The following is a 15,848-nucleotide window of genomic DNA, read 5'->3' as shown; positions in this document are numbered from 1 at the left end:
GAACTGTCAAGTTTTCTCTCCCACTTGCTGATATATCATAATCAGCTAATTTGCATGGTCCTGCCTACAGAACAAGTGGGAGAAATCTGGCCTGGACTCCCCTTTCCACAGAGAAAAGCTTGTAATGCAATGTTCCACAGTCATAATTCTTATCGTAGCTATATCTATATTCATTTTTTTCTTTTTAAAAATTCGTACAAAACATATTTCAATCTTCACAGTTTTCTGTTTTATAAAGAGGTAATTAAAGTAAACAGTGCTGCCGATCTCTTTTGGTTTGGGGGGGCTGGGTCTTCTGCTCCCAGAATAAATTCCTATTTATTGTCAAATGCTTCCATTCTTCCCTCAGAAAGAAAAGTATGTTAGCCATGTCATCTACACACATGACTGTTTCAAAAGCAAAGCCTATCGAAATCCTTACCTTGAGGTATTTCTTGAGGTATTCCTATGTTCAATCAACTTTCAACCTATATTTCATTTTCTGAGTTTGTGAAAACTGAAAGCTTCTACAGTATATCCAGCTATCCTTAGTATTTTTACCTGATATATCCGAACTGGCATTTTCTCTACAAATAAACCCTTTTTCTCTCCTTTTTTAACTAGCTTGGTCAAGATGGACAGACGATCACTACTGGGTCTATGGGGTCGGGGTGATGACTGTGGTGAAATTTCTGGTGAAGATGGTGCAGATCTGAGAAAAATGCATGCAAGGGTAAAAAGGTTACAATGCAATCTCCAGGCTCCTTGACAATATAACTTGCAACAGATAAACAACACTCAAGTGTTGACTTCATTCAGTAACACTTTTGATAGTACTTTATATTAATCCTTTGTATATGAACGGCCTGAACAAAATATTCAATTAATTGTTTATATCTGTTGACTAGGGCCAAAGTAACATACTATCTGTACAATCCACTTACATCATTCTAAAGTCCACTGACTTCAATGGCCTTAGAATGGTGTTATTCTGCTTCCGACTGCATTGTATGTATTTAAATAAAAATGCCAGTGTAGCTCCTACAGGATGCTCTCTGCATTTTGTGCACTTCTGTTATATGGAGTCAGTATGTCGGTGCTCTGACCTGGATTGCCCAGGCTAGCTTGATTTCATCAGATTTTAGAAGCAGAGAAGGGGTGGCCCTGGATGGAAGACCACCAAGGAAGTCCAGGGTTGCTACACAGGTGCGGGCAATGGCAAATCACCTCTGTTCATTTCTTGCCTTACAAACCCTATGGGTCACCATAAGTTGGCTGCCACTTGATGACACTTTCAGCCACTTCCATGTCAACTCCAGGCCCAAATCTCTCAATGGAGGCCACTCTTTATATCATCTTAAGGCATTCAATAGATGCTGCTTCTCCTGGAAGCAGAACTGTGTGCAAGGGCCTGGGAACGGGAAACCCCCCTTTTTTTTTATTATGGAAAGGATGTTCCATGGGATGCAGGATTACAGTTTAGAAGTTCAATGAGTTAACTGTTTAATTATTACCATGGGGTATATCTCCTGAAACAGATGCTTTTGCAGCATCCTCTCTATTCTCTTATATGATTTTTATCTAACTATACAATGAAAATAGCTTTAACAACATGACCATGAACAAGCAGAAACAAGACAAAAGAGAAAGTCACTGACAACAACTATGCTGGCCATTAGGATGACATGGGTAATTCAGGTTTATTGAGGCTAGTATTAAAACTGAGAAAGAAATGTTGTAATTATTTCAAGGTTAAGCCTTCAAAACAATTCAGTACTGTACTGCCACCATTTCCTGTATATAGCTGTCTCCTAAACGTTTGAGCTTTCTCTGACCCATAAAAAACATCTCAGAAGCCATTCTGAGCCAAACATCTACAAACAGTAGGAATTTTTTTTACAGACACATAACCTTCTGATTAAAAACCAAACTATTTTTAAGGCAGAGCACTAGTGAAGAATGTGTTTGTCCATTGATCAAATGGGTAAAGTCAGAGGCAGGCAAACTTACAAGGAGAGATCCTCTGCTTCCTGACGCACCACACTGACTCGGCTTTTCTTTGGCAGGACTGGAGAATTCTGATCAGAGACTCTCTGATAAAAGAGCATGTAAGCATTCCAGTATCGACGGCGAACATCAGGATATGGGTTTGCTGTAAAGAAATTGAATTATTTGACCCCTGAAGTAGGAATACAAGATCAACTCCAATTTTTGAGTTTATTTTTTATTTATTTAGTATATTTTATTGCAGCCTTCCTCCAGGGAGTTCAGGGCTGCGTACACAGTTCCTTCCTCTTCCTGTTTGGGTTTGTGGCTCAGTGGCAGAGCATCTGGGACCTTCAATGCAGAAGGTCCCAGGTTCAGTTCTTGGCATCTGGTAGCAGGTGATGTGAAAGACCTCTCCGAGACTCTGGAGGGCTGCTACCAGTCAGAGTAGTCAATGCTGACCTTGATGGACCAATGGCCTGATTCAGTATAAGGCAGCTACATATGTACATAATGGAGAGCATGTTTCTTGACCCCTTCACATACTCTGGTTGTTCTCAAGGAAGCCATGCTTATCTAAGAAATAATATACTACATGTTTAGTTCAATGTGCATGTGTATGCACACATTCTCTATATGGAAATGCTCTCTCTGGGTAGGAAAAATGTGCACGAGTGAATATTTGTGTAGCAACTCTTACACTAGACATATTGGTAAGAACCCATTTGGCCAATATAAGATGAACATTATGAGAAGGACTATTTGCATTCTACATTTTTTACAAGCACATAAAATAAAAACTTAATTCCTTAGAATCTCAGCAATTTTTAATAAATGTAAGATTTTCAGAACAGGCGTCTGAGTACATGCAGGCAATGTTGAAGGAGGTCTATAAAGACACAGGAAGAGGCTCAGAAGCTTCTTTTATTTTCATCAGATTTTCAAAGCTCTGCATGGTCCCGAACAATGAAAGCATATTAGAGTTATTTATATATGTTCTATGATTAACCAAACCCTGAAACTAGGAATTTTTAAATGCAACTGAAAGGGACATATAAACTCCAAATTAATACTTACATTGATCATAAACTTTTGGTCTATACTCTCCACCAAAGCATTCATATTCCAATGTTTCATCATTCAACTCAAATTCTTCAACAACAGTATCATTAAATTTGTACCATTTTCCTTTTCCGCATCCCCTGGGTAACATAAAAACAGGCAGTGTTACAGCATAAGAAGAGCTATGCTAGATCAGACCAAGGCCCATCAAATCCCACAGCCTGTTCATACAGTGGCCAACCAGGTACCTCTAGGAAACCAACAAACAAGACGACTGCAGCAGCATCCTGCCTGTGTTCCACAGCACCTAATAGGCAAGCTCCTCTGATCCTGGAGAGAATAGGTATGCATCACGAATAGTCTTCATTTTGATTAGCAGCCATGGATAGCCTTCTCCTCCATGAACATGTCCATTCCCCTCTAAAAGGCTTCCAAGTTGGCAGTCATCACCACATCCTGGGGCAGGGAGTTCCACAATTTAACTATGTGTTGTGTGAAGAAATACTTCCTTTTGCCTGTTTTTAATCTTTCACCCTTCAGCTTCAGCAGATGAGCCCACATTCTAGTATTATGAGAGAGCGAGAAAAGCTTCTCCGCCCGCTCTCTCCATACCATACATAATTTAATAGACCTCTTTCATGTCTCCCCTTAATCACCTGCTTTCTAAGCAAAACAGGTGTAGGCATTTTAACTGCTCCTCATAGGGCAATTGCTCTCGCCCCCTGATCATTTTGGTTGCTCTTTTCTGCACCTTCTCAAACTCTGCAATATCCTTTTTTAGGTGTGGTGACCAAAACTGTACACAGTATTCCGTGTGGTTTCACCATAGATTTGTACAAAGGCAGCATGATAGCAGCAGTTTTATTCTCTATTCTTTGTCTAATTATGGCTAGTATGGAATTTGCCTTTTTCACAGAAGCTGCACACTGGGTTGACATCTTCATTGAGCTAACCACTACCACCCCAAGATCCCTTTCTTGGTCTATCGCTGCTAAAACAGATCCCAACGGTGTATATGTGAAGTTCGGATTTTTTGCCTTAATATGCATCACTTTACACTTGCTCACATTGAATCTCATTTGCCATTTTAATGACAATTCCTCCAGTTTGGAGAGATCCTTTTGGAGCTCTTCACAGTCCGATTTTGTTTTAACCACCCTAAATAATTTGGTGTCATCTGCAAACTTGGCCACCTCACTGTTCACTCCCAACTCCAGGTCACTGATGAACAGGTTGAAAAGCACTGGCCCCAACACAGATCCCTGAGGGACCCTTCGGCTCACATCCTTCCATTGTGAGAACTGACCATTGATTCCTACTCTCTGCTTCCTATTTTTCAGCCAGCTCTCAATCCATAAGAGGACTTGTCCTCTTATCCCTTGAGTATGAAATCTGCTTAGCAGTCTTTGGAGGACAACTTTGCCAAAAGCCTTTTGGAAATCCAAATACACAATGTCCACAGGCTCATTCCTGTCCACATACTTATTGACCCTTTCAAAAAACTCTAAAAGGTTAGTGAGACAGGACCTACCTTTTCAGAAGCCATGTTGGTTTTTGCTCAGCAGGGCTTGCCCTTCTCTATGCTTTTCAATTCTATCTTTAATAATGCTTTCCATCAATTTACCTGGAACAGACGTTAAGCTAACTGGCCTGTAATTCCCTGTAACCCTTTTTATAAATGGGTGTTACATTAGCCATTCTCTAGTCCTCTGGTACAGAGGGTGATCTCAGGGACATGTTATTACACAACGTAGCCAGAAGAAGTAAAAATTCCAGCCTTGTAGAAGGTACATTCAAAGAACTAATTGAGGCTCTTCTGTACTGCTAATCCCTGTGCAGTCTCATTACCTCCTGTCCTTGATGAAGGAATAGTAGTGCCCTGCATGCGCCTGCCCGCTGTGTACAACCACGCCAACCAGTTCATAGTTTTCTGTAGGGGCAACTTTTTTCCGGGGAGATCCTGCACCTCCCTGATCTACATTTCGCACACTGTCACCAACTTCTGCAGAAGAATCTTGGCGAGCCATTCCTGAAACAGTATAGGGTTCCATGTTCAGCATCCAGGGGAACTGTTTAAAGAAAATACTTCAGATTAAACTTGAATTCCTTATTACATGTTAATAAATGCCCTGCAATAAACTAGCATTTAAGTTTATCATCATCATCATCATCATAAACCTTTAATGGCTTAAAAATTATTACAATTGTTACAAAAAGGGATCATAAAACATAAAATCCGTGAAATAAAACAAAGAACAATGTAATCAAATATCAGAGCTTGCAAGTTTTTGCACTTTCATCACATCTACTAGAAAATTGGCAACACCCTCAGTAATCTCCGGTACTGAATCATTCAATAAAAATTGACATTTTACTTTATTAGACAGGTGATGTTTTGAATATAACCAAGTTTTTAACCATTTCCCAGGGGATGTTTTGTATAGAGAAGAGTCAAACAGTATGTGTTCAATTGTATCCAGGGAGCTGGAACCACAGGGACGAATCCATTCTTGTATTGGGATTTGGTGGTACCTTCCATACAGCATCCTTGATGGAAAGGCATTGACCCTAGCAATAGAGAATGCTCGACGGAGGATAGGGATATCCAGATTGTAAAAGTAGTGGGTGATACTGTCAATTTTATTCATGGCAAACATCAGGTTGGATTGGGTGCATCTTTTGAAGCTCCATATCTAAGAGACGTTGTTTAATAATTTTAAAAATGTGGGCTTCAGTAGTTGGAGCCAAATCTTCCAAAGAAACACTGATAGATCTTATTTTGGTCAAAATTATACAATCCCAGGAGGTATTGTGAAGTTCTTTTAACAACAGTGATAAAAGGGAACCACGCTCAGTTCTAAAATATAGTTTGAGCCAATATCAAATAGTTAATAACCAAGCCTTGGTTTCACACAAATTTTGGCCTAGTTCAGAGCAAATTGCATGATAAGAAACACATTTAGGGAGACCCAGAATTTGTCTAAAAATTTTTGCTTGAACAGATTCTAAATCACGATTAAAAGCATTGACCCAAATGAGAATACCATACAAAGTCTGGGGTAAAATTTTGGAGTTGAATACCTTGACTGCTGCAGGAACAAACTGATTGCCCTTATAGAAGAAGAATGACTTCAGTAGACTTGAAGAGATTCTCCCTAGTTTGGCAGTCCTATTTCTGTGTACTGCCCATTTAAGGTTATAATTGAAGGTAATACCCAGATATTTGTAGCTCTTTACCTGTTGAATTTTGGCCTTTCCAATGTGCCAACTAGAGGGCGACCAATTCTTTGAGAAAACTAAGACATTAGTCTTAGAGTAGTTAATTTTTAGATGACAATATTTCTCAAAGGCCCCTAGATAACGTTTGAGTCCAATTTTAGAAAAGGATAAAATAGCGGTGTCATCGGCATATAAAAGGATAGGTACTCCTTTACCTCCTAGTTTTGGACGATGACCATTGATAGGTTCTAAAGCACAAGCCAAGTCTGAAAGAAATAAATTAAAAAAAAGGGGAGCAAGGATGCATCCTTGCTTCACTCCTTTATTAGATGGGATTTTTTCAGTAAGTCCGCCATTTGAGGAGTACTTTACTTGGCTTGTTGTGGATGAATGTAATTTTTTTTAAAGGAATAAAAGACGAAGATCAATTCATAATCTAATCAGTTTAGACCAGAGTTTATCTCTGATGATTGAGTCAAAGGCACTGTTTAAATCAATGAAAGCGACAAAGAATTTCTTATTACCCAGTTTCATATACTTTTCTGCAAGTGAGGCAAGAATCAGACAGTGATCCAAAATTGATTTATTTTTGGAAAAGCCGATTTGCTCTGGGCCGACGATGGAGTTATCCTTTACCCATCTAAGGAGACACTAAGTGCTTCGCATACAATTTGCCCAAGACTGATAAAAGGCTAATGGGGCGGAAATTTTCAGGTAAAGTAGGATCACCCTTCTTATAAATAGGGATTATTATTGAATTAAGCCAGGACTCTGGCAAAATGCCATACAAGTCAATAGAAGTAAATAATTTAGCAAGAAGTGGGGCCCACCAATCGATAAATTTCTTAAACAATTCAACAGGGAGACTGTCAGGACCTGGGGATTTGCCAGACTTCAGGCTACCTATTAGCTCAATAATTTCTTCCACTTCCACAGCTAGCCATCTAGGGTAAGTGGAAGGGATAATTTCATCAGGGTTGAGTATAATATTGATGTGAGAATTGAATAACTTAGAGAAATGTTCTACCCAAATTTGAGGTGGAATACTAACTTCAGGTAGAGAGTTGTTATTCGCTGAGTTTGCAATTGCCCTCCAGAAAGCCTTGTCATCTCGAAATTTAAGGGACGAGAGCAGCTGGGACCATCTACGTTGAAAATAAATTTTCTTTTTCTCCGTGATTAGATTTATGTACAGCTTTTTTAGATGTAAAGTAGTCACCATACCTACCATGGGAAACATTCATGCTAGCTTTCCTAAAAAGTGTTCTTAGCTGTCTTTTATATAGCATTTAAGTTTAAAAGGGTCATGTTCCGTGGAACAGAGGGGGTGGACCAGCAAGTTTGCCAGTTTTTCCAGAGCCTAGCAGGAAACTTCAATATAGTTTCCATGGACTTTCAACTCAATAAACAATTTAAGTTATTTTGGATGCCTAGCAAACAGCTGAACCCACAGTCTATAAAAGAGAATGTTATACTGCTGGCAGTGTACCTACTTGGCATAGGAGAAGAAATAAAGAAAAAAGTAGCCCACAGATAAAGAGCACCTATGCTTACTTTTATCTGTTCGTCATATTTAATGGAACGTCCACTTTCCCAGTCAAATCCAAATCTCATGAGGTGGATCACCAACACGCTGGGCAGAGCTTTAATGCAGGTCCGTTTCACTGTAGTTCTCTTAAAAATAGAGAAGAGTCACCTCCAGCTATATATTCACTTTAGCAACTAGTACACTTCCTGTTCAATGAAGGTATTTTCACAAGAGTAGATTTATGTTGACATAATAAAAGAGCCAGCCAGTCACTTCTAAATACCAAAAAATAATTCATTTAAGTAATTAGGTAAGTATTCATTAATGGAAAAATTCTGGTCAAACAAGCCTTAAAACAGACAAATACATTTTTTCTTGCTCTTTCCTCAAACAACAATATTCCAAAGCTACACTATTTCATTCATTGGTGGTCTCTGCTCACCAAAGCTAATTTTTTCTTTGCAATGAAATCAATACTAAAAATTTGATATTAGATACCATAATTACTTAAGTTTTTTTGCAATAAATTTACTCTAATACAAAAAGACCATTGGGTAGAGAGCGTATTCTAACAGAATTTTCTTCCAAGTGATTCTAGAATGATTTGCACAGAAGAAAATGTAAGAGATGCTTTATAGCAAGAGCTTTCAAGCTGTAACTTGCTGACAAGTCACATAGATTCTCTACGTCATGAATCCCTTATAATGCATTCATTCCACAGCACACTTCAGCCATGAAACTCAGAGGGGACCTGGAAGAAAAACAGAGTTTCACTTACTTGTAACTGTTGTTCATCTGATGGATCTTCTATGCAGGCACACATTGGGACTGCGCAGACGCAGGCCAGCCACGGATAAGATTTGTCAGCTTCTAGCAAAATCTAAAAGAGAGTGCTCCCCCTCCCCTTGGGGCATGCAATCTCCCCGCCCACGGTCACATGACCCAAGGGGGAGGGAGCACTCTTCCCTCCAGTTCTCCAACCTGCCGCCACGGAACCAACCACTGGTCTAGCGGAGAGGTCCCACAGCGGGGAAGGAGGGAGGGATGTGTGCCTGCATAGAAGATCCACCAGATGAACAGTTACAGGTAAGTGAAACTCTGTTTTTCATCTGCGTGGCTTCTATGCAGTCCCACATTGGGAGAGTAGCAAGCTCGGTTACAGTACGGCACGTCCCACGGCTGCATCTCTTGCCAAGTCCACATCCATAGCGTAGTGTTTCATAAACGTAGAGGGCGTGGACCAGGTAGCAGCCTTACAGATGTCCCGGAGATCTATCTTAGAGGGAAAGGTGATGGAAGCCGCATATGCTCTGGTAGAATGCTCTTTGATCACAGGAGGGCACTCCTGGTGAGCAAATTCATATGCCGTTTTGATGGTTGACGTGATGCACCTCGAGAGGGTCTGAGGAGAAGCATGACGACCCTTGCGGTGTCCGCTGGAGCAAACAAAAAGGTTGTCATCTTTACGGAAGTTCTGAGACCTTTTAATGTAAAAAAGAAGGGCTCTACGGACATCGAGGGAATGTAATGCTCTATCAGCATCAGAGGATGGGTGAGGGAAAAAAACAGGAAGGACAATGTCCTGTGTAAGGTGGAAGGCTAAAACAACCTTAGGTAAAAAGGAAATCTTAGGCTTCAATACTACCCTATCCGAGTGGAACATAGTATAAGGAGGGGAATGTGACAGTGCTGACATGTCGCTCACCCTCCTTGCCGAGGTAATGGCGACTAAAAAGGCCACCTTGAATGATAGTAAGGCCAATTCACAAGTAGCTAATGGCTCAAACGGAGGTCTCATGAGTTGTGAAAGGACTAAGGATGGACTCCACTGGGGAACTGGTGGAGTGACAGGAGGGTACAAGTTATTGAGACCCTTCAAAAACTTTTTGGAAAGGGTATGAGAAAAAACTGAGAAGGTGTCAATCTTGTTTAAATAGAACTGGGCGGTGGAGCTGTATGTGACGATCTGAATGTGCTGTCCGTCCAGGTGCCCTGTGAATGAAGACAGAGCAAGATGGATAGCACGTAGCTCCAACAAATTTATATGCAACCGTGATTCTAGGGAAGACCAAGTACCCCGGGCTGTAAGGTCACAACAATGAGCTCCCCAGCCTGACAGGGAAGCGTCTGTGAACAGGAACCTCTGAGAAGGGCGATGAAAGGGGACACCCGAGAGGATGTTGGCATCGTGTGCCCACCATTGCAAGGAAGAAATAACATATCTAGGGATGGAAAGGCGTTTGTATTGGGGATCAACATTGAGCCTGAACACCCAGAAGAACCAGTTTTGGAGCGGGCGCATATGGAGCCTCGCAAACTCCACCACGGCCGTAGTAGAGGCCATGAGGCCTAACAATTTTTGTATATGATGGGCCGTTTGAAACCATTTTTTTGTGAATTTAGCCACCATTTTTTGGATGGCGTGAGCCCTCTGTACAGGGAGGAAGGCTCTGGCTTGGACAGCATCCAACTGTGCCCCAATGAAGGTTTGTATTTGCACAGGTACAAGCTTAGACTTAGAAAAATTAACCAAAAGACCCAGATTGTTAAGGACTGAGAGGATTAAGTCCACCTGTGTGGCCAATTCCGATTGTGAAGGACCCACTACCAACCAATCATCAAGGTAGGGAAATATTACGCAACCCTTCAGAGCAAGGTGGGCTACCACCACTGCGAGGCACTTCGTAAATGTCCTGGGGGCTGTGGACAACCCGAAGGGCAACACATTGTACTGGTAACATTTTCCATTGCATTCAAACCTTAGGTATTGGCGACACTCAGTATGAATTGCGATGTGGAAATAAGCATCGCGGAGATCTAACACCATGAACCACATATGTTTATCCAGGAGGGGAAGCACTTCTGGGAGCATGAGCATATGGAACTTCCTGGTCCTAATAAAGGCATTAAGGTCCTGGAGATCCAGGATAGGGCGCTTCCCCTCCTTTTCTTTTCATAAGACAAAAGCAGGAGTAAAACCCGCGATTCCGTTTCGAGGGTGCAACCTCTGAAATGGCTCCCTTGGACAGGAGTGGTAACCTCTTGTACGAGTAGGTCTGGGGCCGGCGAAAGGGAGCGGCCAGTGGGCCTGTATGGAGGTAACATATCAAATTCTATGAAGTAACCAACATTTATTATTTTGAGAACCCAAACATCAGTGGTAATAGCAGACCATGAGTGGTAGAAAGCCGACAGGCGATCAAGAAAGCAAGCAGACATGTCTAGTCATGCCTGCTTTGTTGAAATGGCCGGGAGACCCTCTGGGGCCTTTACAGACCCTGGGTTTGGGTGGGAACTTCCTGTCTTGCTGCGGGCGGGGAAAGGACGGGCGGAAGGAGGGTTGTTGGAAGGAACTCTGAGATGATATGGGCGGGAAGATTGGTTGGCTTGACGGCCAAAATAACGCCGCTTAAAATCGGGGGCTTGGAGAGCAATCCCTAAGGATTTGGCATTTGTTTTGTTCTTTTTCAGGCGATACAGGAAAGTATCAGTTTGGTCGCTGAACAAGGATGTCCCTTCAAAAGGAAGATCCTCAATACGGGCTCGAGTGTCATAGGGGAGAGCAGACTGGCGCAGCCAGGCATGCTGGCGAATGACAATGGCGGAGGCAATGGCTTTACTAGAGGAATCCGCCACATGGCGTGCAGCTGTAAGCTGTTGCCTTGCGAGGGACATGCCTTCGGACTGAATGGCTACTGCCAAGGGACGTTGATCGTCGGGAAGGATGGAGATTTGAGGGGATATATGATCCCAGAGGGAGTATTGATACCTGGCCATGATGGCAAGGAAATTGGAAATGCGGAGGCCCACCACAGTGGAAGTGTAAATTTTTCTGGCAAGGGTATCTAGTTTACGGCCTTCCTTATCCTGCGGGGAGGTGTGTGCTCCAGACCTATATTTACCAGGCAAAGCCTCCACTATTACGGAATTAGGAGGGGGATGCTGGTAAAGAAATTCTCCACCTTCCCTGTGAATCTTGTAAAGATTCTCTACTCGTTTGGTGGAAGAGGGGACCGAAGCAGGCTTAGCCCAGTTGTTACGGATCACTTCCAGAATGCTCTTTATCATAGGAAGGGCCACGGGGGCTACGTCAGGGTTATGGAGGATATCCATAATATCATCTATAGGGCCGGTCCCCTCAGGCTTAAACTCAATTTTGAGAGCTTTCGCCATGTGAATGAGCTGCTCCGCATATAAACGGACATCTCCCGTAGGAGAGAGCGGCTTAGAGTCCCCAACAGTGTCCTCGGGTGAGGGAGCTGAAGTGCGGGATTCCTCATCCTCATCAGGGGAGTAGGAGGCGTCATACTCGGATGGATCAGTGTCCCTTGACATAGAAGGAGACCTGGAGAGGGGAGGCTTGCAAAGCGACTCTTGCCTTGGATGAATGGAATCATTGGAAAGATCATCAGGACGACGAGACGGCATGTGTCGACGCCGACGAGAGCCTCCAGAAGGCGAGCGTGACTGGGAGCGTCGGTGACGATGGTCGACCAAAGAGCCCGAGTAGACGGAAGGAGTAGGATATTGGTGTCGAGAAACCTCTCGATGCCGACGAGAGGGAGACCGGCTCCTAGAGGAGTAGCGGCGCCTCTGACTGATCGGACTGCGTGAACAAAGTGAACGGCTATGTCCGGTGTTTGGCTGTTTGGATGAAGAATGGCGAGGTTGAACATCTGTACCAAGTGGATGAAGTGAACGGCAATGTCCGGTAACTGACTGTTTAGATGATGACTGGTGTTGTTGAACGGCTGGGGTACGTGAGCGGGATGAACGGCTATGACCGGAAGAAGACTGTATAGATGAAGACCGATGAGAGTGGGAGCGGCGAGAAATGGATCGGCGCCGACAACTGGATCGGCCCTGACGGCTCCGACGGGACGAACGGCTCCGACGATGGGATCGACTCCGACGAGAAGATGACCGGCGTCTGCAGGAAGCGGATCGACTCCGACGATCGGCTCGACATTGAGAAGAAGATTGACATCGAGAAGAAGATCGACTCCGACGGGTAGATCGGCAATGGGCCGAGTTCGACCGACGCCGAGTGGATCCGAACGAAGCCGGGGATCGAGACTGGTGCCGAGAAGTCGATCGACACAGAGGCCGTTGGCCAGGCTCGAGATGGGTCGAACCCTTCGGAGACTCCGCTTGGTTCCTCTCAACCAAACGTTGGGAGTCTTGATGAGCACTCACAGGAGGGGGTGGTTGATCGGCACCGACCTGGAGCTCTGTAGGTTCTGCCCGAGGCCCTTTATCAGGGCCATGGTTCTGTAGGTTCTGCCACGAGGTCCGTGGGGACTTGTTAAGCACCGGAGGCACATCTTTATAGAGGTGAAGGAGGTGCTGTTTGAACTCAGCCGAGTCTTCCTGGGCCCTGCTCGGACACGGAACCAAGGGGGTAGCCAGGGAATGAGGAGGCGAATCCTCGATGGTAATGGGCTGCTGTGCAGCTTTATCGGGAGCTTGTGACTCACACGGACGAGGCGAGCGAGGCGACTTGGCTTGGGATCGGTGTCGAGGGGATGCTGAAGGCGATCGGTGTTGAAGGGACTTTGGTGACCTCGAAGGTGATCGACACTGAGGCGATTTGGAGCGGGAAAACAGAGTTTCACTTACCTGTAACTGTTATTCATCTGGTGGATCTTCTATGCAGTAACACATCCCTCCCTCCTTCCCTGCTGTGGGACCTCTCCACAATCATGTGATTACTGGTTCCGTGGCGGCAGGTTGGAGAACTGGAGGGGAGAGTGCTCCCTCCCCCTGGGTCATGTGACCACTGGGCAGGAAGGCTGCATGCCCCGAGGGGAGGGGGAGCACTCTCACTTTCGATTTTGCTAGAAGCTGACAAATCTTATCCGTGGCTGGCCTGCGCAGTCCCAATGTGGGACTGCATAGAAGCCACGCAGATGAAACTATCTCACAGGATCATTGGAAGAATTAACTGTGACATACCCAGATTTCCCTGGAGAAAGGAGAGGACAAAAATGTGAAATACACCCCTCAGGGCTAGAGTTAGATTCAGTATTACGACCAAAGCCCCACCATAGGGGGGAAATCGATGTTTTAACTTTAAAGTAGGAAAAAAGCAGTACCTTTTCTTTACATTTCTCACAGTAGTAAGCATTACTTCCTTCTAGAACTTCTCCTCTAACGAACTGATCCAGTGAAATTTCCAGGCTTTGGCATGAAGTCACTCCTAGATTAAGAGCAACAAAAGCTTCCTCCCTTTCATACCTGCAATTAAAAGGAGAATAAAAATAAAAACTGGTGTGTAAAACTAAACATTTTCTGGTAAATCAGTTTAAAAGAAGTCCCTCATAAGGAACATCTTCAGCAGTTGTCTGCTGTGAACACACTGCTGCTCACCTCTTACCAAGGTGAGCTATGAGCTCACATTCCTCTTTCCATGTGAATTCCCACTTCCCTTGTCAGCACTAACCATTGTGCAAAATTATGTCTACGCAAATATTAATCTTAACCAGTTTCAAGTTTTAGCTAGGATCAGCCATAGTCAATATCCTTGTAATCAAATCTCTAGCCATTTCTGACAAGGGGCATGGGATTCATGCAGGAGAGAGGAAGAAATACAGCCAGGATGCTAAGAGGAATGTTTCTAGTGTCAACAAACGAACAAAACTTTCCACTTTTAAATGACTAACATTAAATTGTCCTAGAATTCCATGCTGATATATTATTCACTGGTTATTCAAAAGATGGACATTAAAACCGTTCCAAGAAAGCTACCGTAGTCTTTTACATTACTTCCACCATGCCTTTCTTCCAACTCATGGTAACCCTATGAATCAATGACTTCCAAAACGTCCTGCCATTAACACCCTTGGCTCAGGTGTTGCAAACTGAGGGCTGTGGCTTCCATCTAATAGTGGGTCTTCCTCTTTTCCTGCTGCCTTCAACTTTTCCTAGCGTTATTGTCTTTGCCAGTGACTCTTGTCTTTTCATAATGTGACCAAAGCATGATTCCCTCACTTTAGTCATTTTAGCTTCTAGGGAGCAAGCAGTTCAGGCTTGATTTGATCTAGAACCCACTGATTTGTCTTTTTGGCTGTTCACGATATCCGTAAAACATTCCTTCCACACCACAGTTCAAAGGATTCAACTTTCTTCCTGTCAGCTTTCTTCATTGTCCAACTTTTACGAATACACAGTAATGGGAAATTCTGTAGTATCAATTATCTGGATCTTGGTCGCCAGCAACACATCTTTATACTTAAGGATCTTTTCTAGCTCCTTCATGGCTGCCCTTCTCACTCTCAATATTCTTCTGATTTCTTGGTTGCAGTCTCCCTAGGAGCTAGAATGACCAAATGGAGGCTATCGTACTTTGGTCACATTATGAGAAGACAAGACTCACTGGAAAAGACAATTATGCTAGGAAAAGTTAAAGGCAGCAGGAAGAGAGGAAGATCCAACGTGAGATGGATTGACTCAAACAAGGAAGCCATGGCCCTCAGTTTGCAAGACCTGAGCAAATCTGTTAATGACAAGATGTTCTGGGGGTCATTAATTCATAGGGTTGCCACAAGTTGGAAGAGCCTTGATGGCATTTAACACACACATGCCTTATGTTTTGCCACCTTCAATAGCCAATTTAATTAAAAGGCTAATCTAAATAGTTCCACTTTTCAGAGCCTCTGGAAATGTAACAATGAAGGTTCTCCCAACATTATCTAAAAGTCTTTTGCAGCAAATGAGGGCTATCACCAAAATGTTCTTCTGTGGGTGCAAACTCTTTTCACCTGCCAAAAGATGGAATTCTTAGCAGACCTTATTTGGCTATGCAGAGTTGTTGCAGTGGCACATAACGGGAGAGATGGACCAGAAAATGTGAGTCCCAGGCCATGAAGGAACTAACTGACAGACAATATTTGATACATTGCTCTATATTTGAAACTAGACAACTGTGGGCAGGACACCCAATTTACTCACCTATGAGGGCAGTCCTTGCAGATCTTTTGATCAGAGTAGATGCCCTGGAAAGTGTTCTTAAATATTTGGTCTCGCCCTATTTTCTGTAAGATATTGAAAGTGCCAGCAAGAAGTTTATAAGATG

At 43.3% G+C, this 15,848-nt stretch overlaps 1 protein-coding gene across 1 annotated transcript in view; it reads right to left on the bottom strand.

Annotated features, from left to right (window-relative positions):
• USP24 (ubiquitin specific peptidase 24) overlaps window positions 1-15,848 on the bottom strand; it is a 112,033-nt gene that overhangs the window by 21,235 nt on the left and 74,950 nt on the right. Inside the window, exons 45-51 of the mRNA XM_056844066.1 lie at window positions 15,725-15,807; window positions 13,870-14,011; window positions 7,801-7,920; window positions 4,876-5,096; window positions 3,043-3,167; window positions 1,990-2,131; window positions 541-691 (exon numbers count right to left, since the gene is read on the bottom strand). Of these exons, the coding sequence (XP_056700044.1) occupies window positions 541-691; window positions 1,990-2,131; window positions 3,043-3,167; window positions 4,876-5,096; window positions 7,801-7,920; window positions 13,870-14,011; window positions 15,725-15,807 (984 nt within the window). The remainder of the gene's footprint in view (window positions 1-540; window positions 692-1,989; window positions 2,132-3,042; window positions 3,168-4,875; window positions 5,097-7,800; window positions 7,921-13,869; window positions 14,012-15,724; window positions 15,808-15,848) is intronic.

The sequence above is a fragment of the Euleptes europaea genome, chromosome 2 (assembly GCF_029931775.1).
Source record: "Euleptes europaea isolate rEulEur1 chromosome 2, rEulEur1.hap1, whole genome shotgun sequence".
Taxonomy (NCBI): Eukaryota; Metazoa; Chordata; class Lepidosauria; order Squamata; family Sphaerodactylidae; genus Euleptes; species Euleptes europaea.
This window is presented reverse-complemented; position numbering and strand designations above follow the sequence as displayed.